Here is a 25,886-nt window from a genome sequence, read left to right as displayed (position 1 = left end):
TCTTTTTTGCCCCAATTAATCAAGTCTTGCCCACAGGAGGGATGCTTTATTTGTTTAAACAACAAAACAAAGGATTTGTTTCTGAGCTGAGCAGCAGCAGACTCACCTATTTACAAAGCTTCCCTGGACCTCTGCATCGCATCTCTGCTTAGGTTGAATGGAGCACCAGGAAAAGCTTCTTAGCTTTGTGTCCTAGCCACATAGGTAAGGCCTAAATAAGCTCACATAGCCAGGAAGAGCACACACCAGAATATTCTGGCCCAAGAACAACCTTTTAAGTTTTTAAAATTGCTTTTCCAACTATTGAAAGTAACTCAGACCTGAATTTCATATTACCTCAGGGCCTTTTCCATAAAAGGTTATTTGCTCACCTGTATGTATTCCTGTCTTTTTAAAAAAATAATAACAAATAAATAGCTTACCAAAGTGTCCTATGGAGATCTAAAAGCCATTGAGTCAAGACACTGCCAAAGAGCAGCAGAAGCAGAGCTGTTCCACGTGGAGGCGTGAGCCAGGACTAGAGAGTGACCCCTTCAGTGCTCCCACCAACTGGGACACCCACAACATCATTCAAACAAGGACTGAAGACCAAGCCTGACCTTAACTAGAGCTCCTGGAATTGGTCCCAGGTGAGGCTGCTTGGGGCAATTAAAGGCCTATCTGTGCCCTCAAGTGACTGAGAGCTCTGGAGGGTATGAGTTCTGCACTCCCTGACTCAAAGGATGGCTGATACTTGGCCAATCTTGGTGCATGCATAGCCATCCAAAAAGATGGCTGTGGCCAGGGCAGCTCAGTGACCAAATCTAGGACAGCAATAAGAGGAGCAAATAGCCTGTGATTCTGTCTGTGGTTCAGCAACTTTGTATCTACTCTGTTCTAATGAAAGTAACTGCTTGCTACCCATGGGGTGTCAAAGATGCATCCTTTATACCTCTACAGCCTCTGGGGACTCTTTTTCCTGGATATGAGTTTAATTGGAAATAACTTTTTCTTCAGTTTTCTCTATTTCGCTTTCCTGGTTTGCTTGTTTGTTTGGGGATTTTTTCCCCCCACTGTGTTTTATCTAGTCGCTATACCACCAAGTAAGTCAGAAGTTTAAAACAAGAAAGGCTTTCTGTGGGAATCTACCCCTTGGAGAAGCGCTTGCCCAGTTCCAGTCAATTCAACCCACTTTTATTCTGCACATTGTAACACACCCCTACATCACAAATACACCTTGCTGGTTTTTGGCACCGTCTTCTCAGAAACTGAACTTATTTCCTCCGACTAGTCTCAAATCTCTCAACAACCGCAGACAAGAAGCAAAAAGCCCCTGTACACCCAACATGGCTCGATGTGTGCCAGTACAGTATGGTGCTGCAGTTAAACCCAAATGAGGTGGGGCCCCCCAGGAACCCCCCCTTGGGACAGCGTGATGAAGCGTGGCTGCCGCCGGCGTTTTGCTGTCACTTCTATAGGTTTCACACCCAACAACCAACCTCAGACAGCAAGGCTTTCAGGACAGGAGGAAACCTTTTAGCCCTGGTCACCACAGAGCGGCTTGTATCTACCTAGCTACGTTTTCAAACACTAATCGGCCTTCAAGTGGACTCCTAGATGTTTCTTACCCTGAAGTTAATACTTAACTTTAAATCATAGATCCAGTATCTTTGCACTAGTTCTCACTTCCTGAAAGGGAGATACGGGGTATTGCAGATAGGGCTTTGCCGTTCTGTGTTCCGGAGGGCAGCTATCGACTTCCCCCGGCGGCCTCCGCTCCTGGCCCGGCCACCTCCAACCACAAAGAGCTGGTTTTTTTTCACGAGCAGCCCCGGCTCTGCGGCGGCCGCTATCGCCAGCAAAGCGCTGCGTGGCGAGCCGCCCAGCTCCGCCACATGCGCTGCGGGGAAACGGCGGGGGACGGGGCGGAGGGGAGGGAAGGGAAGGGCAGGGAAGGGCTGCCTTTGCTGGCGGCAGGGCCGGGCTGGGTGCCGCTCCTCCCCGCCCCGTCTCTCAGATCGGCCGGTGGAGGCGAAGGCGGCGGGAGCCGGTCGGGGAGGCGAGGCGAGGGACGGCGCTGCCCCCGGAGACCGCAAGTGAGTGAGGGAGGGAGGGAGGGAAGGAGGGAGCAGCCCGTGTCCCCCCGGCCCGGTGAAGGCACACCGCCGGCCCTGCCGCCCGCCGGGACCCCCCCCGGAGGAGGAATGCTGGGCAAACCAGATTACTTTAATTTATTTTTCACTATTTCCGAGCGCTCGTAATGGCTGCCGGGCCGGAGGAGCAGCGCCGGGGCCGGCCGGCCCCTCGCCCCCCGCGGCCACCGCCCGCAAGGTGGGTGCCAGGGCACTACCTACCTCTCCTAGAAATACCCGGGGAAACAGCACGCTCTGCCTTTCCCCCCTTTTACCTTAAAGAGGATCTTTTCCTGCTCTAGTACGACTGACATCCTCCTCTATTTTCACACAAAAGTTTGAAGTTCAGGGCTAAAATTTGCAGAGAGCTCGACCTGTCGGGTAATTGCTGCTTTTTTATAGCCGTGTTGGCTCAGGCGCTGTGTAGAAACACTGAGTGGAGTCAACAGTAGCCTGAAGACATGTTTCTGGCCTTTTTGATCTCCCTGTGCCAGGCCACACAGCTGCAACCCTCATGGAGCCCAGGAACCGGGGCGCCTTCCCGCAGCAGATCCCGTCTTGACTCGAGGGTTCGAAGCCATGGAGCTGGCACAGCCTGCCCTGGCAGCTTGGGGTTTGTTGGGTTCTAATACGCAGCAGTTAGTTGTCCTCTTTTTGGAGACCAGGCTTTGTTTGCTCTGCGTTCTCCCATAGATTTACTAGCGTTTGTGTTTTCTTATCATCAACCTGAAACCTCCTGGTTGGAAGAGGAAGTGGGAGAGAGCAGCTTTCGGGAATGATGGAGTGCCAGGATTAGCTGCACTGAGGCCATGGTTTTCCAAGCCAGCGTGAATGAAAGAAAGAGTTTCACCCACCCCTTGGGCTGCTCATTTTCACCCGTGTCAGCACAAGCATTTGAATGCAGAACTAGACTGGGAAGCTAAATCAAATTTAAATAGGAAAAAAAAAAATCCAGATCAGCTCCCAAATGTTTTCGCTGGCACGAGAGGGCAGGTGAGACCAAGACTACTGCTTTTCTATAACAATACTGGCTTATAGTGGACTAAGCGTAGGCAAAAGTATAGTTCTTCTGCCAGATTTCATGCCAGTGCTGCTGAAATGAAATCCCATTGTTCTCGTGCTTAGGCCAGTTGTAGATTTATTTATTTATAAAGCTGTTATTGGTGCCTAGGAGCGTGACTAGCATAATTTTGACTTTTCTAAAGTCAGGATTTTTGGTTTGCTATGAATGCAGTGCAACGATAACTGTTCTCTACACCTTGGGCTGGAAGCCTCACCTGGCTGGGAGCCCATCTCAGGAGCTGTCTCTTGGCACTGTGGCGCAGGAGAGGCACAGCCCTTCCCTTCCAGCAGGTACCCCTGCTCCAAGACATCCCTGAGCTCCTCCAGCCATGTGGCACGCAGCAGCGCAAACTCCCAGCTCTATCCCATCGTGTTTTCCAGTGTCCAACACAATGTCTTTATTTACCACGGCAAACCAAACAAGCTTCTTGGATAAGTATCAACCCTTGTTGGTTTAGTAGCTGGTGAAAAGGTGTAGGCTGGGACATCCAAGAACCTAATTAAAAATAGCATTTATTTCTGAGTGCAAATTAGCCTCTTGGATACGTATGATTATAAAGCTGCAGTTTTTGGTAAATAGGCAAACTTAAATTTTCACCCTGTTTCCAGCCATGCTTTATTTAACCTTTAGCTTAATTTTACATTGGTGTAACCTAAGCTAGTCTGGTCTTGTCCTGCAGTCAGTCCTAGAAAAGGTCATTCCTCCTCTCACTCCTCACCCGTGACAACAGTTCTTGATTTTTCTGGTTTTGACCCAACTTTTAGGCTGTGTGTTTTAACTTACTAAATACTTCTTTTTAAAAAGATCTACATAAGTTTGTTAATATTGTTAAATCCCGTCTAGCCTTCTTTGTAAACAAATCCTAGTTATTTTTGATGTCAGAAGCAGTGTGTGTATGGCGCCTTTAGCAGTCTCTGTCTGTGACTTGGTTCCCAGGTATTGCTGAGAAGTCATCCACTTTACTGCCTGAGCTTCAACTGCAAAGGCTTGTTTCTTAGCGTTCAGTTTGACACAACACTGAGCGCTAATCTGATATCTTCTCTCATGGTTAAAGATCCCAAATCCTTCCTGCAGCATCAGTCACCTTAGACCTACAAGCTCTTTCTTCAGTAATTAGCAGAATTCTACTGGTGATAACCACAGCTTCGACTTTGAGAATCTTTTCTAGTTTGGCTTGGCACGCTTACTCTTTAACCTGTCCTGGCAGGAGCCTGGTGGGATCGCAGACGATTCACCCTGCTGAGACAGGATATGTGCCTACGTCTCTGTGCAAGCAATCAGCAGGAACAGCAGTAACGTGCCTGGATATTGCTGGCTGAGAGCCGTTAAAGTTATTTGTCTCCCCTCGTGTCTACTCACATAGGTAAAACTACTCTCTGGTTTTGGTCCCGTGGGACCAAGCTGGCAGAACTGCAAGTGTAAACTTTAATTTGCAGTGAAAATTACAGCTGTAAGTGTACAAGTCAACGAAATTCCTTTGTTCGCTGGACAGATTGCCAAAACAGATCCCACCCACAACTGCAGGCTTTATGGTGTCCAGACTGGCAGATTAGCAGCGTATAGTGGGGAAACTGGGTAAAACTGAGCTATCTCTACCCAGCTGGGGACACCTGAGTTAGGGGGAGGGATATGGAAATCAAAATAAAAAATCCCACATGCCTATCTTGCAAGAGTAATCACAGGAGCAGAGTCTAGTTCAGAGGTAACAAGATAACACATCTGAAGTTCCAGCCAAGGCCACTGCGAAGTCTTGGCAGCACGGAGGTATTTTGAGGCTGTGGAGATGCATTTGTTTCAGAGTGGAGAGAAAATATCCTTTTTGCTTGTTTGTTTTGTTTTTGCAGAGCTTACATAGCCCTTTTCCAAAATGATTTCCTCAACTGAATATGGGTCTCACACTTGGGAGCTCTTGGTGACAGTTGATCATCAGCATGAAGAGGTACAAAAGGAATTTGTACTACGGGTCACAGGGGACCTTCATATTGGAGGAGTGATGCTGAAATTAGTAGAACAAATCAGTGAGTAAAGACCTGTTTAATTTACACAGTGTTATTAAAATAATATATCCAGCTTTCCTTCTACAAAAAGAGGCTCCTGCGCATTTTGAAACGGCAGTGCCTCACTTACTTCTTCGTAACAGTACAACCAGCACGTAGGTGCTGCAGACTCAGGGTCTCATGTGGCCAGAACCTCTCCCTGTCTGTGACTAAAGCCCCTGAGCTATCACAGTGCAAACCAAACTTTACTTTGATCTTGTCTTCCAGTTAGACAAATACAGTTGGACCGGGCGAACTATTCAACTCCCTTTCCAGATAGACTTTATAGGTGACTAGTGTAAGGGGCAATAAAGGTAGTGATACCTTATTTATTCACCTGCAGCAGTCAGACAGGATTAGTTGTTACAAAGGCACCTCTGAAGTTACTGTTTCCTGTGCTATAGTGGCATTCTAGCCAAAATCTGAGCCACGTTATCCATTGCGTATATCCAGTAGGGAACAGCTGTGAAGAGCAGGACTGGCCGAGTCAAAGTTAGGAGATGAAAGGTAGAAATATCCTGTGTACAGTCACAGCAAGTCAGCGTGATGGACAACAAGAGAATCCAGCTTTCTTTAACTCAAAGCCATCAAATGAGCTGCCTCCCAAAATAACCATCTGCACTCTGAGGCTGCAGAATGACAGATACAGACAAGTTAGTGCAGTATTTGATTATTATATCAATGCCATGGAGGGTTCATATGCAATTCATTCTTCAAGTATTGTTTTTTTTCCTGGGGTTCGTAAATCTAGAAGTCTTCGGTCACAGAAAGGAACCTGTCTGCTAGATTAGACTCGCCAAGTGGGAATACCGCGAGCTTTTCATTTCTATGCATTGCTCTTGAAATACAGGATTTGTGTCCACAAAAAAAAAAAAGGTCAAAAAAACCTCCTTGAAACTTTAGTCTTTTTTATGTAGTTCAACTTCAGACAAACCAGAGGAGAAAAGCTGAACTATAACAAGACCCTTCAGCAAAATAGCATCAAGAAATTTAAAATCAGCAACTTGATAATTTCAGAGTTCTTACTGCCAAGTGAAAGGTTTTGTTTTCAAACACGGGTTTTGAAGGAAACAAAAGGGAAACACACAAAATACTCTTTCCAAAAGGCTGCCATTCAATGGAAGGCCATTTTTACACAAAAGTCCTTCATGATGAAAAAGCTCTACTTGGAGATAGTGATTTTATCAAGGAATCCCGTCTCCAGCATTAAAGCAGGTAGCAAATCTGTGATACATTTTTACCAACTTCTCTGCATACTTACACATACAATTCAGGCAGCAAACCAATGGTAGCTGGAGTTCTCATTGGGTCAGAAGACTAATTTTTCACAGTATTTTTATAACTAGTACTTGACTACTGCAAAAAGTTTTCTATATTAAATAATATTTAAAGCAAATCTGTGACTTGTGTCAGACGCTGTCTTGAGACGCAATTTTTTACGAAGAAAGTCCCAAATAGGACAGGGCTCGACTGTGCTACAGACACGCTGAGGAAAATAGCCTCTGCCTGGGGGAGCTGGTGAGGAGGAACAAGAAATGACACAGAAGACTGAAACAACTTGACCAAGATCACACAGAAATGTTACCTATTACTACACATCACTGGCATCTGGGAAGTCATCTAAGCTTGGAATTCCACATGGAACTGAGAGCAGCAATGCTTTATCTCTTTCCCTATGCATGTGCTTCTCCTGGTGATCTAAGTCAAGGTTTTGACACCTTTCAGGTCAGGATAGCTTACTGCTCAAGAGTAAGCAGACAAAAGCCACTGTTCTCCCCCTCCAAAGGGGGAGGAGGCTCATGAACAAAGCCTTCCATCTGTTCTTGATTCAGCAAGCTTTACTCTATCTGCATGTTTTCAAAGTACAAAATACACAAGCATTTTCTACTTAAGCAAGACACAGGCAAGTCTATATTAGTGAAACGAGAGTCATCTCTTGGCGGGCCTGTCTTCTCTGAGAAGTTTTGGTAGGCAACCCTTGTCAGTCCCTGGTCAGTCACCCCAGCCTGCCCTTCTGCGCAGACTATTAAAAGATTTAACTGTACCATATCAAATTGTGCCCATTCCACCTCCCTTACAAGTTTCTACCTCTCTTACAAGTTTCTGCATCCTGTGTGGTAGAGAAGGTCATCTTATTTGATGGAGAGCTTTTTAACTCTTTCCTGTTTGTCACAGGGCTTACTCACAAAATAATAATTCTTTTCCTTGACTATTTCAAGAGCCTTGCCACCGTAAAGTTGTCCCAAGTGGGTTGCACTCAGGTGAGCATCCTTGTTCATCTAACTGTGCAGCCACAGAGAAGAGCTCAGAACAGCCCTTAGCTCTGCGTCACCAAGATTTCAAGGGACTCGTTGCTGGTTCTTAACGCTAATGGAGATGAGCTGTTCCGTGGTGCTTCCCAGGAGACTGGGGAGAACTTGTGCCCATCGGGGTGCACACGAGGTTTTGCGGGAGGATTTTCAGCTTGCGCTATCAAGTTGCGAAGCGGGTACCCTTGTTGTTAGTCCGTATCCTAGCACAATCAAAGCAGCATTGGACCACGTATAGCACCAGATTCAGGAGATGCACTTTCCCTCTGGATACCTGCAAGACGAAGGCATTGCCACAGTCAGCACGTAGGTTAACTCTTAAGGGAAAACAAAGTTAGTTCCCAGAGACTGCCACAAGTATTCAGCAAATGGGGTCTAGGTCTCAGGAACCGTAGTTGCTACTTTAATGTAAATAAAGTCTGCTTGCAGAGCACTGTTTCAAACCCAAGTTTTTTAGTATATTTGCGCTGTAGTTTATTAATAACCATTTCGTATTTTCCTAGAAATACCACAAGATTGGTCAGACTATGCTCTTTGGTGGGAGCAAAAAAAATGTTGGCTTCTGAAAACCCACTGGACACTGGATAAATGCGGGGTGCAGGCAGATGCTAAGCTGTTCTTTACTACTCAGCACAAAATGCTGCGGCTTCGCTTGCCAAACATGAAGACTGTGAGACTGAAAGTCAGCTTCTCTTCTGTGGTATTCAAAGCTGTCAGTGACATCTGCAAAATTCTCAGTAAGTGAAGCTAAATCCCCTCCGGCAGCTAAGTTGGAGCATTTTATTAGGTGACTTTCTTTTGATGTAAAGTCCTTACTCACAAAACTGTTTAGCTCAAGGAGAAATTTGATTGAGTTGACCCAAGATCAAAAGACAGATTTTTTGGTTTTCAGTATCCAGTGCATGTCAATGGTTCTCAATCTTTGTGATAACTGATGCAAACAGTGTCAGAAATGTGTCCCATGAGCTGCAGGAGTAGTGGATAGCCAAAGTCCTGTTGATGGGTTTGTAGGGATCCTTGTCCTCCTTGAGCAGGACTCGATCCTGCTTATTCTATGCCATTGACTAAAAGCTTGAGCTTATCGCTCTCCTGCATCATCACCACAGGCAATGATACTGCTGTCAACTGATTTATCAGCTGCTTTCACTAGCATTCGTGATATTCAACTCACCCTATTGGTTATATGTATTTACTTCAGAAGGAGCATGTTTTAAACATTTGAAACTTTTTCATGCCCAAACCTCTTCAGGTCAGGGCATACCCAACTACCCCACCCAAGGCCGTGAACATGTTGCAGCACTGAGTCCCTGTGTCTCTGCTCCAAGCAGAAAGCACAGAGCACCTCCAAGCAGAGATGAAGTTTTGGACCATGCCAGACCTGTGTGTCTGTGATCCATGGGGATAAGTCGAGTCTGCAAGCAGTCCTCAGAATCCCTTAGTTTTAGGGATTCTTTAATTTAGATCTTCAAAGCTTAGGCCAATAACGCATTCATCTTCAGAAGGAATTTACCAGCTCATACTGACCACAGCGTAGCTTTCCATTTCATCTTCTAGCACTGGATTGTGAAAGGGATAGTATGTCTTTATTACATTTAACAGCTCTGATAAAATGATGCCATAATTGTTCAACTGACATTTGGCCAAATTAAATATTTCTGCCCACTTTTTTCTTCCAGACTGAGTCAGTACAGGAACCCTGTAACTTTTCTCATGAGTGCATATTGTCAAAAATGTCTTTGCCTACCCCAGGATTTGTTTTTCAGAAACAAAGTGTCTGGTTTGCAACTGACAATACACGTCTGAATCAGTAGTGCATTAGGGAATAGTGTGTAGCGAAGACAGAATTTTGTATGTGAAATATAAAATTCTTAAGTGAAAAACAGAAGGCATGAACTTCAAATACAATGGTTTCATTTCTGTTCTTGCTTATTCATAAGTCAGACATTTCATTTAATTTATTATGCTCAAAGATGACTGCAGACCCACTAGGGAGAAACAGTTTTTCCCTAGTGTCGTAAAATGCAGATATGCTTGCTACAAACGCAGGCTTAAATCCTGTCAAAACTCACTCTCACAGCCCAAAGTCTTTGGCCTCATTATTGAATTACTGGATTTTCCATAGCTACTGCTTTCAACCTCCTAAAAATAAAATTCAGATTGCAACATGGAGCTTCCCCGAATGCTATGACCAACCATGGGCTTTTTTTGGACGTAAGTTGCTAAGTTTCAAATGTTTCATTTTGCTTCACTTCCCAAATTGCCATTGTAGATATTAGACGGTCAGAAGAACTCTCTTTGTTGAAACAATCAGAAGATGCACTCAAAAAGAAAAAGAAAAAAGACAAGAACGGCAAAGAACCAGTTACAGAAGATATTTTAAACCTGTGCGACTCTCCAGTGAGTTCTGGATTATCAGGTAATGAAAAACCAGCATTACTTTGTTCTTCTGACTGAAAGTCAAAAAGAGGAAGAATGCCTTTGCTACACAATTAAAACCAGGGAGACTAGTTTAATGCAGGATGGTGGTCAGAGAGACACAGCTCGGCTGACATTAGTGGCTCCAAGAAGTTACTGAAATCTCCAGTGTATCAATATTTTTCTCTTGTTTTTTAAATGTTTTCCTTTCCATTGATACGAGAAAGGCTAAGCCAGAAAACAGGTGATGAGCTGTGGCCTTGCACACAGGATGTGCTGCCGCTCTTTGAAAATGTGAGACCACTCAAAACAATCAACAATTCTGGCAACCTCCAAGGAAAAGGAGAAATAAAGGCTTGAAAGTATGTGTTTCCTATCTCCAACACAACTGAGATATCTCACAGAACAAGGAAGAGCACTTCTGTCCCTGCGGTCACTTCACCTGTGAAAGGACGAGGCCTGCTGTAAAGAGCAGGGATAGGAGACTGTCTCGAAAGAGAAGAGTTAGTCTTTTTTGATAGGAAGTGGTAGACTACCAAAGTCTGAAGGCAGTTTTCCCTGGAATCATACATTACTCTTTCAACTTGCAGGAAGTCCAGGTTTATACAGTAAAACCATGACACCCACTTATGATCCCATCAGCGGGACGCCAGCTTCTTCTATGATTACTTGGTTCAGCGACAGTCCCTTGACTGAGCAGAACTGCAGCATCCTCGCCTTAAGTCATCCCAACTGCTCTCCAGAAACACTAGCAGAGATGTACCAGCCTCGGACTTTAGCTGACAAAGCCAAACTCAATGCAGGGTAAGATGCCTCTCTTCGAGATCTTTGTTAGCTGGCTTAACCAGGGTGGCGTTAATCCAGCTTTTTAAGTGTAACGCAAAATTTGAAAACAAGCCCCTGATATATGGCTATATCAATACATAAAAACATGCTTTGATCCACGTTTTGTTTCAGAAATACTCTTTTTGATCTTTTTTTTCCTTATTCAACATTCTCAGTTAGAAAATTTTGGTTTAAAGTGATGAATGATGTAATGGTGCAGGCTCTGGACTAAATTCTGTTGTTAGATGAAGGCAAATCCAGTTTAGCACTGTGGGCACAGCTAAAGGACAGTCTGGGTAGAAAACTCTAAAGGCTTTAAATAGGCAGTGGAAATACACGTGGGTAAATTCAGTAGAGCTCTAATGCATTACAAATAGGTGAATTCTTGAATTATGCACTGACAAATGTTGCTTATCGTACACCGTAGAGGAACACAGAGCGCTAGGGGGTTTAGCCGTGCAAATGTTTGAGATGGTGGTCTCTCTAGCATTAAAATATGGATTGTCATTTTTAGATCTGTGGAGCATTTAACAGTGACTTCAATATTTTAATTGGATTTCACTGGAGAACAGAAGTAGCTAGAATTATAAACCAGCAAATATTGAAATGAAAAGCGGGAGTTCTAAATATACAGGTACACTTTTGTCCTGGCTTAAATGAACATCCCATTTCTAGAGATCAAGAATCTTATTGGCATAGGTCACCCCACAACTAGTTAATGCTCAGTTTCTGGTATCTACTTCTGATGTTTTGAATAGCGTTGGAGTAAAAATTGGAAGATTTTAGGTATCGTGTGTACAATGAAAGTTGGAAATCCATATGTTCCACCTCCTTGAGTTATGTGAATTTTTCCCAGCCTTGCAGGAATTAGAGCTGTTTATTCCCATTTTTGTTTCACAATTACATTGGAGCTCTGCAGGTGTGACAGTTTTTTCCTCTACAGATGAATCTGTGGGTTGTTTTCTTCCGCAGCTGGCTAGATTCATCCCGATCACTTATGGAACAAGGCATTCTGGAGGACGATCAACTTCTTTTACGCTTTAAATATTACACTTTCTTTGATTTGAATCCAAAAGTAAGAGCTTTGTTTTTATTGCTATTCATTGTTCGCCTGCTTTCATGTCGAGGAGCTGTAGCACAAGGATAGCGAATTTTAGCTAGGATTTGTTACAGGCCCTTCAGAGATCAAATTCTACTTTTCCCCTCGGCTAAGGCTGCACTTTTCCCCTCTGGACACTGACTCATCGTTCCTCACATGAAATAAGATCTTAAGTATAAAGATGAGATCTGAAGAGCACCAGAAACAGTATCCAGATTTCCAGAGGGTCTGGTTTACTTTCTGCCTCTCTTTTAACAAGAAAAATTAAGGGGAAAACTAAACCAACAGTATCCTAAATGATGTAAAGGTATAAGCCCTATTTTTGAAAATGGAATTAAAAATGACATTTATGTTCCACTGCCCTTCACTGAATATTCAGCTTTTCTGAGCTGAAGCCCTCAGAAGTACTTAAATCAAATTTGTTTCAGTGAACTTTGGAAAGCTCAGCAAAAGCGTTTTAGTCCCATTTGGAAACAAGACTTACGTTGTCAAAAAACACTTACATTTTTTCTCAAGTTGCCTTTCATTTGCCTTTATTTCCACGAAAAGACAGTCACAGTGCTTGTGTTAACCCAGTGTTTTTACAGCTTGGGTGATACATTTAGTGAAATTAAAGCACAATTTTACCAGTGTAAATCAACAAGAGTTCAAATGTGAATTTTAGAGGATTTGGCCTGCTATTTTCTGTAAACTCTGTAAAACTCTTTCATTTCAGGCATCTCAGATAAACAGAAGGGCACTTTCTAGTTCAGGTGGCATGGTTTTGGGTGAAATGCTGTCCCCACTAAAATTCAAGTACATGTCTCAACTTCAGCAGCCCAAACGTTCCCCTCCTTTGCCCTATCCAGCCATGGAGCCATAGGATGAAATTACCCAAAACAGCTTCAGGCAACTTAATAGCTCACCAAGGTCACGCTCCCATCATCTACTTTTCACCAGCTCTGGGGCTTGAATATTTCTGTGAGTCACTTCAGTTTGTTAACCAAGTAGGTAACAAGAAACAATCAATAAGAAAACTATCCAAAAAATGGGCAGTGAATTAGAGCAGTTCACAGCAGGATCTGACAAGTGTCAAGCCAGTGCAAAGATAAAGCCAGAACCGAAAAAGCCAAGAGCAGAAGAGGGGAAGTGAGGAATGAGAGTTTCTTGTCTTTTGGCAGCAGCAAGCTGATGAATGTCACGTTCATTTCAGCCATGCCACGTTATTTTCACTCTCATAGAGTGGTTTCACATTTTGGTTAAGCCTGTCCGAGGCCTACTACCACTTCTGCTTCAGCCAAGAACTCCTGATTCATTTTCTGTTGGATCAGCAAGCCACCGTGACCCCACACACAATGCCACGAGCTAGTAATGCAAGGACGGGAACATACAGCAGGGCAGAGGTGGGGGAGGAAGGAACCAACCTTTATGGCTTCAGCGCAGTGTTAGATAAGCTGCAGCTGATTGTGAATCTCCATCTTGATGGTCATTAATGACTACTGTTATTCTTTTTTGCTACAGTATGATGCAGTGCGAATTAACCAAATCTATGAACAAGCCCGTTGGGCCATCCTGTTAGAAGAAATTGACTGCACAGAGGAAGAAATGCTGATCTTCGCCGCACTACAGGCACGTACTTGATCCAGGTTGCAAAACCTGTTTCCTCAAGAGGCAGGCATAAACTAGGACAAGACTGGGATTGAGCCCAGGCCGACAGCTCTGCTCGGATTGGGGGTCTGCTATTTGAGTGAGAAACAATAAGCAGCATCCATCAGCTAAGCCAACTAAATTCAGTAGCAGCACACCATTACTCAAACTGACACATACAGTTATGGAACCATTTACTAACATTATCTAACGCAAACCATACCCAGGATGTAACTTTGATACCAGTCTATTCGGAAGGGGATTACTGTGACGTGTTACTTCCCGTACCAGCTACCAGCCTTTCACGTACTCCTCCTGAAAATTTCTCTAATATGTAAATACATACATTCAGAACGGATCAAAATAAACTATAGCACAATGTGAAGATAGGGATGCTGTGGAGTACATAGAAATTCAACATGACCTAGCATAGCATAGTCCCTGACTGTAGGTAATAAGGCACGAATGTTTATTCATAACAAATTCTTTCCTTTTAAATGTAAAAGGAGCTGCCAAAAAATTCACGGCCTGCCACTGCAGAACACCACAGAACTTTGCTGCCAAGTTTCCACCTGGTATGGACGGCACTCACAGCTGACAGTACTAGGAATGCAAATGTTAGTGCTGAGTCAGCCTCACAGAACAAGGATGATTACATAGTGAAGGAATACAAACACTGGCAATTAACATAGGAAACCGTTACCAGTAATTGCTGTGGAGATGATAGTGGACATACTTGTTGCCTTGTGAGAAAACCCATGGTTCCATGCTGCAGAACTTTATCCAGTTGGCAAGACCCAGAAGACCAAATGGCCTATTTTCATATGCTGGGATTGTGTGTTGCTAATTGATGTATTGACTATTTGGTATCGATGCTTTGTTTTAGTATCAGGTAAGCAAGTTGTCGTTATCATCAGAGGCACAAGATTTCACCTGTGAATCAGAAGTGGATGAAGTAGAAGCTGCACTTTCTAATCTGGAAGTGACACTGGAAGGTGGAAACACAAGTAACATCTTGGTATGTCCTTTTGGATCCCAGAATTGCTTTCACTGTGTCAAATGCATTGACTCTGATGAGGCTGCCTGGTTCCTGATTTTATAAGAGTCAACAGATGATTACAAAGTGCACTGTACTAAAATTATTCCTAATTATTCCTGATAGGAGGACATCACAGACATCCCGAAACTTGCTGATAATCTCAGGCTAGTTAGGTGAGTTATTAAAACTAATAATGAAACATACAAAACAAAAAGCTTAACCATGCAAGAGATCTCTTGAGGTTTTGATTCTAATCTAACAGTAGATCCTATGGTTACAAATTAACAAATACACCAGATAGATAGGTCTAACCAGCCTAACATCATCCTCGTCAAATCTCTTTCTTACTGCTTCTGAGCAAGATTCTCAGCAAATCTTTCGAGCTCTTGGGCTGCTGGGGTAGCTATACTTATGCTTATTAAAAGACCAGGCTCTTTATATTTCCTAGTGCTCCTCAATCATCATCGCTAAACAAAAGTGTCTACAGTTTTGTTTTCGATCACATTTTACTGTTTTTTGCCAATGAAAAACTAGAAAAAACTTACAGCTCTCCCTGAGAAGAATTCCTGAAAGCAACCCTGGGGATTTATTTTTTTAAAGAAAAAAACAAAACAAATTATCCCTTTCTAACCAAACATGGAGTCTGTTTTTTTATTTGTTTGTTTGTTTTTTTAATATCCAAATGAGTTTCTGTGATCCCACTATAATATCTTGATTTATGGGTTATTGAAATGACTGCAGTGACCCCAAGTCCATAATGCCTTTTATCACAAAAAAGTCTTTGTGTTTTAGAAAGATAAAGATTTCTATTGCACAAATATTTATCAGATTCGTTCCATTGACAAATCATATTTGTAGTCAGTGAACTGAAAACTGCACCTGAAAATTTTTAACTGTTGTTAACTGTTACGAATTGTTAATTATTAATTTCCAATTAGGAATTTTATTTGACATTCAAAATACTAAGGTGGCTTAAGATGAAAGGGAATTTAAGCCTTTTAAGTTTTGTCAGTTACTCGGCTCTAACAATGGATTGTTTATTTTTCCCGAGCAGTATGAGCAGTTTGCTTTTAAAAGCATTCAGCCGTTATTTTTCATCATGAAAAGTTTCCTTTATACATGATAAATCACTTACTAAACCTAAGACATTGTAGAAACTAGGTAAGGTGTAAAACGTTTCTTTAAAGGAACAGCAACTTTTTGTTACTATAATTATTTGCTTAATTGTAAACCTGAATGCAAAGCTCTGCATGTTATACTGCTGACTGTATTCACATAGGGAACTTTTATTCACATTTATTCACAGTATGCGCCACATTAGCACACTAGTAAATACTGCTTCCAGGTGGGTGACAATATTGTGGAGAATATTATGTTTTTTTCAAAAACAACAACAACAAGAAGTTTTCAGCAACATTTCTGGATAGAAAAATAATTTTGTTAGTCTAAAAAAATTATAGTCCCTTATTTTTGAAGAGTGTCACTGTATTGGAAAATTAAAAGCCAAAGTATTTGACAGTTTTGAAAATCCAAGGTTTTTTTTCATTTGAATACAAAAATCACAATTTTCTAGAAAGGATTCTAAACTAGGACTTCTAGAAAGGCTCTGGAGAAGGCAAGAGCAGATATAATAAATCACTGTATTCCAGTTAGCAGTATGCTCTCTGTACCAACATCGAAGATTGAAAGGGAAGTACTAAATTGGCAGTAGATTTTTTTTCTTTTTTTCTTCTTTTTAACTTCATTGTTGACCTTTGTAGCTAGTTGTGATGTATTTATCTACTCAAATAGTTTCCTCTCCTGAAATATACTGAAAAATACACTGATTTTATTGCCCCCCCCATCCCTGTGGCTTTCTTAGTGTATTCTTAGTAGAATTATGATTTTTATCTCTTACTGAAGAGAGGTGGGGCTGGTACAATGATTATGTTTGACCATTAGTATCTATCAGTTAATTCTCAATTCCCAAGTAGATATTTTTAAATTTACTCCATGGAAGAAATCAGTTTGCATTAGCAAACTATTGAAATAATTAAAATGAGGATTATATCCATCTATACACATGTGTGAGGAGCTGGAGTAACACTGCCCTTGTGGAAGAACATGTTTAAACTATTACCCTTTCTTGGAGTGTTACAGAACCTCCATAAACTTAGTGAAGGAAGAGAATTTTGTTGTGTTAGATGCTATTCAGATAAAGCCAAAAAGATGGTCTCTACCCCCTTACGATTTAATGAATACAAGTTAATTTTATGGGTGCAAATCTCCTAGACAAGGAGCTATGAAAAGCTGAAGGTAATTCTAGCGCAGGTGAACAAGCCAGTGGTTACGTTAGCATTACTGAGTTCATATGAAAAACAGAATTAGTCTGTTAGAAAGGAATGGCTTTGATTAGGAATGGAAGAAAAAAGGAAAGTAAGAAAAACCACATAGAAGAGAAAGGAAAAAACCCAAGAGAAATCACAGATGGGATTCAGCTAGAATCTGGGGTAATAATCACATCCATACCTGGGATAACTTGGGTGCCGTGTTGGTTCCTCCCTCGTTGACACAAGTATGAGTAACACAACTGAAGCCATGTGTATGACCCCACAGCAATTTGAGATCCACAGTAATATTTGTGAGTGACTTACCAATTTGTACATTTCAATATAAACAAATGTGATTTCTTTTTTTCTTTTAGGCCCAGGAAGCTGTCGCTCAAAGCTATCAAGCCATATTGGTTTGTTTTTAAAGACACTTCAGTATCTTATTTTAAAAACAAGGAATCCGCACTGGGAGAACCTATTGAGAAACTAAACCTAAAAGGTAGGAATTTTCTTTTCCTTTCTTTCCTTTTTCTATTGCATTCGTGAACTGAATAAATGAAGAAATCCCTGCAGGATTCCAGAAGGCAAGCACAGGAGCATTTAGTCTTGGAACTTTTTCAGTTATTGAGACTCCTAAGCAGGCAGCCCGCACCTGCAGAAAAGGCCTAAACAAAAAGGATTCAATAGCTTAGCCCAAACCAAGATTATCTGGACCTGGCTTGTAAAACGCCATGTACTGCTGAATTCACTTAAAGATGAGTCAGATAGAGAATATGATCTGTGCGACACTTTTATTTCCAAATATTTTGACTGTGTGTTAAATGGTGGTACTCACCTCTGTCCTTGGCAAATGCACACTGGTAGAGGAGGATTATGGATGATGCAGTGAACAAGAATACCATAGATTGCACCTCGATACTGCTGTGAAGGTCCAAGACCTTCTCTGGAGCTTGTTTGTTTCGTGCATGGGGATTTCCATAGCTACAACCAGCTTTAGGTACTTCTGGAGGAGAAACCCCAGGTGTACACACAGCGAACACCAGCGTCATATATAGCCTCCATCTACATCTACTCCTGCAGGGACATCATTTGTTCAGCATCAGGGAACCAGTGATGCCCAGGATTCATCCTAGAAGAAACCTTTGAAATAGAAAGAAGATTGACCCCTGTGAACAAATGGCTCTGCATACCAATCTGCATATCCTCAGTAGGTCAGATAAATACATGGTAAAACTCGCCAGGGTAGCTGGAACCTCACCAAGTAGCCCACAGCCTTGGTGTCCCTTGACACAAAGGGGAACTGTAGGCATCCTCGACTCTAGCTGAATCCAGAAGGCCTGTAGTAGCACCATTAACATGAACTACCAAGTCCCCAGAGTTCTCTGGGATCCCTGAACTGGCCAGCTCTGTTGTAGGTGTCACCCACATCCCATTGTTAGTACTAAGTTGCTTCTGAAAATATAGTCCAGGCTTTCAAGACAATTAGGCTAAAATTTCCAAAAGTGCCTATCTCGTCAGCTCCTCTCTGTTTTAAATGTTGAGCATTTCCTAAGATCAGGCTGAGGTTTTGAGAGCATTTGGATCCTCTTCCACTTTGACTAACATGCTCTTTGAGCTCAGAGCATTCACCACCCTGGCGAGCCAGACCAGGCAGTGAACTAGAACAGAAACCTTTCATTAGGCCTGAGCTTCTAAAGTCTTGGCCCTTGATCTTAAAGAAAAACAACAATTAAGTACTGTTCTTTAGACTTAATCAGGACTTAGTGATGTAGTAATTAAATAAATTGATTTCTTCCTGATTCTCTGTGATCTAGGATGTGAAGTTGTGCCAGATGTAAATGTTGCAGCGAAGAAGTTTGGAATCAAATTACTAATTCCTGTTGCTGATGGCATGAATGAAGTATATTTAAGATGCGAAAACGTGAGTAATAAGACAAGGGAAAGTCTGTATTCCAGATTTATTGGCAGATTGTCTAGAAGACCCATTATCCTGTTGTAGAATTTGTATAGACAAATAAGGATGCTACAGAGAGTTTATTATCTGCAAGTTTAGTAAAATTTAAGAATTATGTGATGGTCTAACAAATACTTAATGGTTGAGGGGACAAAAGGACAGTAGTTCTATGTTTATCATCAGTTTCCACATAAAGCTGCTGGAAAGAAAAAAGAATATACTATCAAAAAATAAAAAGAAATTACAATATTTTGCTTCAGTGTTTTCAGAGGACTGGGGTTTGGATTTTGTTCTCTTCTCTTTTCTTAATTAGAACTCTCTCCATTCAGATGAGGCTGGTCTGATAAGGATCTCACATTTGTTTTCAGTTTCAGTTTATTTAATTTGTATTTAAAAGTATCAATCCAAAATGTGTAAAAAATGTTCATTAGGTGGAAGATAGTCATGCAATAAAATTTCCAAGAGAAGCTATTCCAACGTACGGGATTTCTTTGAAAATTTAAAACCTACCTATTCTGCATAGGCAGTCCTGTAGGCGGAACTAGCCCAATGAGAGAACAACAACAGTACTAGGGTAACTATACATCCACACAAACTAAGCGGAGTAACTCCAGAGTGCTTTTATTACACAGTGAAAGATGCGTGAACAGTAGCCATCTTCACAAATGGTTTGTCCAAAAATATCAAACAATTGTCTTTGTTGCAGGAGAATCAATATGCTCGGTGGATGGCTGCTTGCGTTTTAGCCTCAAAAGGCAAAACAATGGCCGATAGCTCTTACCAACCTGAGGTCCACAAGATCCTTTCATTTCTAAAGATGAAGAACTGGACCATGTCTCCCCAGGCTGTCTCTGATCCAGAAAGCATAGACATGAAACCAGAATGCTTCGTCTCACTACGTTATACCAAAAAATACAAGCCCAAGCAGGTATCCTGAGCACGGCTCGATGGTTGGGGATGGGTGGTTCCAACGATTCCTTGGGGTGAGGTTGGATCGAAGCAGCATTTGGAAGCCATATAGTAGAATCACCTTGAAATACTCATTTGTCCCTTTCGTATTTAGCAAGAGGCCTTTCCTTTAAACTGAACACACGGACAGCGCTCTCAGCACTTCTGAGTACTCCTCTTACATCTACACTGCCTCCTAAGTCACTCTTCACATTCTCCTCCTGATAACACTGTCCCTGAAAGTCTCTTCAGAGTAAGAAAGGAAGGTTTTTAAGGTCAGGAAGTTATTGTCTGCATCTTAAATAAGATGCTGCAAAAGAGTTCAGCCGACTCATCCTCAGGACAGAGTCTCCAGAGCAGTATGCCGGACTGTGCAGCACAAACCCAGACACTGAGACCTTCCTGCACTGTCCTGCCCTTGTAGCTCAGCATCTTTCCCCAAGTGCTCTCCACAGTACATCTGCATGAATGGTGACCACTGAGTGTCTGAACATGGCACCAGAGCTAATGATGTTTGATTTAGTGAAAGCAAGGGTATTTTTGTTCTCCGGTCCACTGAAACCTTTCTCTCTTCCTGTGTTTCCCAGTTGGCTGCTCGTATTCTGGAAGCCCACCAGAATGTATCCCAGATGACTCTAGTGGAGGCCAAGCTGCGTTTTATTCAAGCATGGCAGTCCCTCCCCGAGTTTGGCTTATCCTACTACATCGTAAGGTAATCCCACTCTTACAGCAATGTCAAGCTGCCATAATGTGTTCACGGTCAGCGATTTGCAGGAAGCTTTTTTTCTCCCTGTTCTGGAAACATTCTCTCATTTTTCCCCCACAGACCTTTTTTAATTCTAGTAACTTCTGTACTGCTGTTTTTTTCTATAGCAGTAGCGCTCAGTAGCTCCCTTCCTGGAGTGAGACCCTCCATTATGTCTGCCGTCATACAGACCTGTCAGGTTTTGCCTGAAGTAACATATCACTAGGATTAAACCCTTATTGACATAAACTCACTAAGATGTAAAAAAAATGCATGTCTTGTTGGTGTTCTCAGGTTTGCAATATATTTGTTCACTCCAACTCTTGCTCACTAGAATATGACAAAAATGCTTATTTCTTTGGCATTTCATTAAGAAAAACAGCAAATAATCCCTTTTTTAGGTGAATCTGGAAGAGCAGTCAGCACAAGAAAGGTCCTGTTGTGTTCACCGCAGTTTCCCTGGACACTTACCTTGAATATGGCAGGGTTCTGACCTGCATTCTTTTCTCTTGACAAAGCACCAAAAAACTGAAAAGTACTGACACAACCGAGGCACTTTCCTTAATTTGTGCTTAACACCTCTTCCAGGGCTACTTAGGAACCATCTGCAATATAAATTGAACCAGCTGGGAGCCATTCTCGGGCACAGAGGCCAGCTGGCATAGAACAGCCCACATCTGTACTATTAATCTATCTGACTTCCCAAAAGCCAGTAGCCTCATGTGAACTACCAGATCATCTTGGTCCTTGGATGTTCCAGCTCCTAAGCCATACCTGAGAGCCCTTTAAGAAAGCCAGAATTCTGCCTGGGACTCTTCTAGCAATTGAACAGAACCCGAGTTCAGTGCCCAGGAATGTTCCCTGTCACTAGTTGATTTACTAGATATTGATATTTTGCCCTATCTGTCAGCACTGATTCAGTTGAACAAAGAAACAGACCCAACACCTAAACTGCATTTTGTAGCATGAACAAAACATCTTGTGAATTTCTACAAACTGATGGGCAGCATCTCAGTGGGGGTGTTAAATAAGGCACAAATTGTATCCCAGGTCACATTCTTTCCCTAAGGGCCAGCTTCATCTAAGGAGAGAAGGTTCAAAAACAGGATCAAAAATATTAAAAATATTAACAGCAGTCAGATGAACTTCTTCCAGCTTTCAGCATGAAGGTGGAGGAAAGTAGTTTCCTTACCAGAGTAATCTTTTCCTAGCTATTCCCAAATTTCTGTCCCCCAAAAGTTCTGATAATTTTGTACTTATTTTTCACCTCTAGTCAGAAGAAAGCTGAAATGTTAAAACGTCTCAATATTTTTGTAATGTGATTTATACTCAGAAACATGCATATATCACTAACAGTTGTTTCAATAAGTTAATGGTGATATATAATATATTAAATGTATTTTGATATGCTTATATAATTCAGGTGAATATAACTAGAAGAACGTGTTTGAACATTAATGATAAGAAGCAAGGAAAATTATTGTTGACACTTTTCCAGTAAAAATATAATCAAATTCATCCATTTGGCAGAACAGTATTTTTTAGCAGAAAACAATGAATTGGAAAGATTTCAGCCCGATCTACCTGCCCGATTATTTTACATTTTATACCATGGCTCACCAGCCTACATTTTTGCTTCATAACAAACGCTGTTCTAAAGAAGGGTCTAAGATGTCCTCGATCCCAGGCTGTTGGGAATTTTGCCACATTTTTTGCACTTTCAGAGGAGGGCAGGTGAAATTTTCCCGAGACAGAAATCATTGAAAACCAGATCTGCTCAAAGGTCTTGGGTTTTTTTTCAGGTTTAAAGGAAGCAAAAAGGATGATGTGCTCGGGGTGTCCTATAACAGGCTGATACGAATAGATATAGCCACGGGAGATCCTATCACAACATGGAGGTTCTCCAACATGAAGCAGTGGAATGTGAACTGGGAAATACGCCAGGTAAAACTGGAACGGCTCTCTGCATTCACTCATTGCATTTCAGACACTGGAGGATGCTTTCAGAAAATTTTTTTAAACCTCAGCGTGAAACGATTTCAAATGTGTTGTGACATGTTATTAAATAAGCTGTCTATAATTTTTCTTAATGGAGTCTGTAGTCAAATTTCAGAAACAAAGGATTTCCAGTTTGAAAGGTTCCTACCAAGCTTATTCTTTATAAGTTGCCCTCGGTTTCGATGGGATGAAATACAGAGACTCAAAGGTAAATTCCAACCTGTTATGTTTACTGCTCTGTCAGTAAAACTCATTTTAACTCTCTGTATAGTCTAGCTCACGTATCATCCTCTAAATTGTGGTGATTCAGTCTCTGTTACAGACCGAGGATACAGGAACCCAGTTTGTCTTTCAAATCCCAAACTGAGATTACAAGGCCACGGGGCGAGCTCCCTTGTGTCAGTATGTGGTCCTGAGAACGCAGCTCTGGGGTGTGCTGTATAGCGGGGTGCTCCGGACCATGACACAGGCTGCTCAGTGGGGCCAGCTGTTGCCCAGCGGTCCACTGGAGAGTTTGCATTTGAAAGCTTGAAGCCAGCTCTGTAAACTGCAGATTTCTGGGGTGGAACTAGTGTGACCTGATGTAAATTCAAGCAGCCTCAAAAATGTTCCTGCTGATACAGTTCTCCACATCCATCTGTAGGAGCCAGGAGAGATCAGACACAGTCCCTAATACTCTCCTGCAGCACTCCCTGTTCCAGAGCCTGTAATGCTGGGTAAAGCTGTTGGGTTTGCTTTAAATCCCTACCAAAAAAGGCAGAACCCAGTCAGCAATTAACACCACTTTGCTGGGTTTTAGAACTGACAATAGTTGGAAATCAAAACCTGGCCCCCAAAAGCAGATTTAAGGTCAGCACGTAACAATGAACAGTATTAAACATTATTGGTTCAGTGTACAAAGAGTCAGGAGTGCCATTCCTGCTCTTCTCAGTGCTCACTTTATGAGCCATGAGAAAAAAAAAAAAAAATCTAGTTAAAAGCATGCTTTTGTTGCCTGTCTAAACAAGCAGCAAGATTTTGACCACAAGAGGGCCCTGCTATAGCAGAAAACTAAGAAACAAGCCACCGAACACCCTCAACATCCATCAGACCCAGAAATCTTGGTTAGCAGAGACGGGTACTGCTTTATCACAGTATTTGTGATCCAGCTGTGCTGGGTTTTTTTCCCATTTGCTTTTTTTTCCCCAGATGCAGCTTATCTCTGTTCCTGATTTTGCTGTATCTATTTTCTTTAGGTTGCAATCGAGTTTGATCAGAATGTATTTATCGCTTTCACATGTCTAAGCGCAGACTGCAAAATCATCCATGAGTACATTGGGGGCTACATCTTCTTGTCAACCCGCTCCAAAGACCAGAATGAAACACTGGATGAAGATCTGTTCCATAAATTAACTGGAGGTCAGGAATGAGGTGAGATAAACTCTCTTCCCTCTGCCGCCTTCTCCCCACAGCTAAGACGACCAGAGATGAAACAAAAATATCTCCGATTGTTAACTGCTGAGTAATAAAACTTGTACATGTCAATCCATCTTGTAATATGACTGGACTATTTACAGTTTTTGTTAAATATTGAAGTCAAGGTCACTGGATGCAGTATGGCAACTCCATCATCAACACTAGGAAAATTAAGTTGTCTTTGTTTTCCTTTTGTACAGCTAGAACTTTTTAAATAAACAGTGTTTAGCCACTGGGCGTTTCTGAATCCAGTATTTTTAATTGCAACAATCTGTTCAAGCATCCAGAACAAGTACCTTGAGGTACTTGTACAGCAAATTTTCTTCTCTGCTACCGCTCCCACTGTTAAAGTGGCCATTGTTAAGAAGGTCAGCATTTAACAGAACTAAAGCTGAATAAATACATATTTTAAAGCTATCTTACTTGACTAACACTTGCACTGGGAACAGAAAACATTCCGTCAGTGTTCCAAAGTCCTGCAGACTGAGCTATCGCAACACAAGTAGTGATTACACAGTTGTTCAAAAATGTAGCACCCGTGTCTACCTTCATCCACTTAAATAGTTCTCTTAAGGCCAGAGGAGATACCAGACACCTAAACCAAACCATTAATCTTGGCAAAACTGGATTCAAAAACGTTGATCTTTTGAGGAACTTTGTTAATTTCCAGACTGAAAAGATTGCTTTACATACTATTTAAAATTACTTGCTTGTTAGAAAGACCTCTGAGTGTCTGAGTGTAGGCTTTTCCGTTTTCTGTCCCTGTTAGTCTGTTTCACTCTGACACCTAAATCTAAACTAATCCTCTTCATAAATTGAGTAAGGAGCTGAAACATCTGTAGAAATGATGTTACTCATGTATGTAATGCAGAATACAAAGAGATTACTTGGTGATACTGTGCCTGAGGAACCAGATCCCTAGCAGCCAGCTCTGCCTGCTGGGGGGAGCCACACACATCCACCAAGAAATGTGGTTCTGCCCTGCAATGCATCAGTAAAGCAAGGGGAGACTCAAACGAGGAGGATTCGTGAAACTGCTGGACAAACCAAACGGACAGGTGTTGTCATATCACCAAAGGATGCTGCAGAAATCACTGCATAATTCCTAACCATCACTGGGACTGGATAGCCCTGTTTTTTCTGTCATGTCCTCTGCTTTTCTCCGGTGTCTCTAAGTAGGCTGCAGTGGAATCACTCCCAATTTGTGCCAGTTTAAACAAACTATAGCTTTACAATTTGCAAAAGAAAGAGCCGATACAGCCTGCTTCCCAGCCCTCTGTACTTCCCTCTCCTCGGGACTGTTTACAGTTTTCCTTCAGTAGAGGACTTGCCCAATTCTCACTTGCTTGACACAGGCCAAGAATCTTCCTTGGAGTGTGCGAACCACCTATAACGGATAGTCCAAGTCCAAACACTTGCAATGTTTAAAACCTGCCCAAGGGTGCTGTGGGAGAACTGAATGCACACCTTAGTGCCAGCACTTCTTCCACAGGCATCTCTCTTCCAGACTCAGTCTCCACTGTGGCTCCTGAGCTGCAGCCGGGATTGTGACTGTGCCTGTGTTGGAGCCCCTCGTTTGGCAATGACAGGCTCCCGTAAATTGTTCATCGGGAAGTACAGCCCCGTGCTTGCCACTCTCGGAGCAGAGCTTGTCACACGACCGTTGCATGGAAGCCGTGTAGTTGCCACCTGTCAACTAAATGATCTGAACACACGTATGCAGAGACAGGAGAACTTTGAATGTAGTTCTCATTAGCAGAGTGTGCGGCGCGTTCTACTGCTAAGCAAACACACCTCCTTGCAGTCCAAGTTGTCTGGGCTGGGATTTCAGAAATGATCAAGTATTTCCGTTTTATTTCCTGCCCCTCCCTCAATCTCACTCCATGTGTCACTGCCTTCCCAGTAAAGGCTTCCCGCTGCTCTGCGAGGAGGAACTCTGCCAGCTCATCCGGCG

General features: G+C 42.3%; 1 protein-coding gene across 4 annotated transcripts; it reads left to right on the top strand.

The window, feature by feature from the left end:
• The first annotated feature begins 1,938 nt into the window (after positions 1-1,938).
• Positions 1,939-24,165, top strand: FERMT1 (FERM domain containing kindlin 1). 4 transcript variants are annotated; one of them, XM_054196615.1, is made up of 15 exons: positions 1,939-2,075; positions 5,019-5,192; positions 8,023-8,256; positions 9,789-9,935; positions 10,525-10,738; positions 11,732-11,834; positions 13,359-13,466; positions 14,371-14,502; positions 14,647-14,696; positions 17,207-17,331; positions 18,647-18,753; positions 19,493-19,714; positions 20,322-20,446; positions 22,282-22,423; positions 23,713-24,165. In XM_054196615.1, exons 2-15 carry the CDS (start codon positions 5,042-5,044, stop codon positions 23,884-23,886), a joined length of 2,034 nt encoding a protein of 677 aa, XP_054052590.1. In that variant the 5' UTR covers positions 1,939-2,075; positions 5,019-5,041; the 3' UTR covers positions 23,887-24,165. The 4 variants fall into 4 exon arrangements, with proteins under 4 accessions (XP_054052590.1, XP_054052593.1, XP_054052592.1 ...); XM_054196617.1 differs by having other exon boundaries at positions 2,058-2,075; positions 5,019-5,113; XM_054196616.1 differs by lacking the exon at positions 1,939-2,075 and adding an exon at positions 2,132-2,310.
• The last annotated feature ends 1,721 nt before the right edge of the window (positions 24,166-25,886 follow it).

This window comes from Rissa tridactyla, chromosome 3 (assembly GCF_028500815.1).
Source record: "Rissa tridactyla isolate bRisTri1 chromosome 3, bRisTri1.patW.cur.20221130, whole genome shotgun sequence".
Lineage (NCBI taxonomy): Eukaryota > Metazoa > Chordata > Aves > Charadriiformes > Laridae > Rissa > Rissa tridactyla.
The sequence above is the reverse complement of the archived record's forward strand: the minus strand, read 5'-3'. Positions and strand labels throughout refer to the sequence as shown.

What these genes read in the sequence shown, in the direction of transcription:
- FERMT1 (XM_054196615.1), top strand. Translation starts at nt 5,042, where the DNA reads ATGATTTCCTCAACTGAATATGGGTCTCACACTTGGGAGCTCTTGGTG. An exon ending in TGATCTTCGCCGCACTACAG is followed by an intron (nt 13,467 to 14,370) that starts GCACGTACTTGA and finishes GCTTTGTTTTAG; the next exon opens with TATCAGGTAAGCAAGTTGTC. An exon ending in TATATTTAAGATGCGAAAAC is followed by an intron (nt 18,754 to 19,492) that starts GTGAGTAATAAG and finishes TCTTTGTTGCAG; the next exon opens with GAGAATCAATATGCTCGGTG.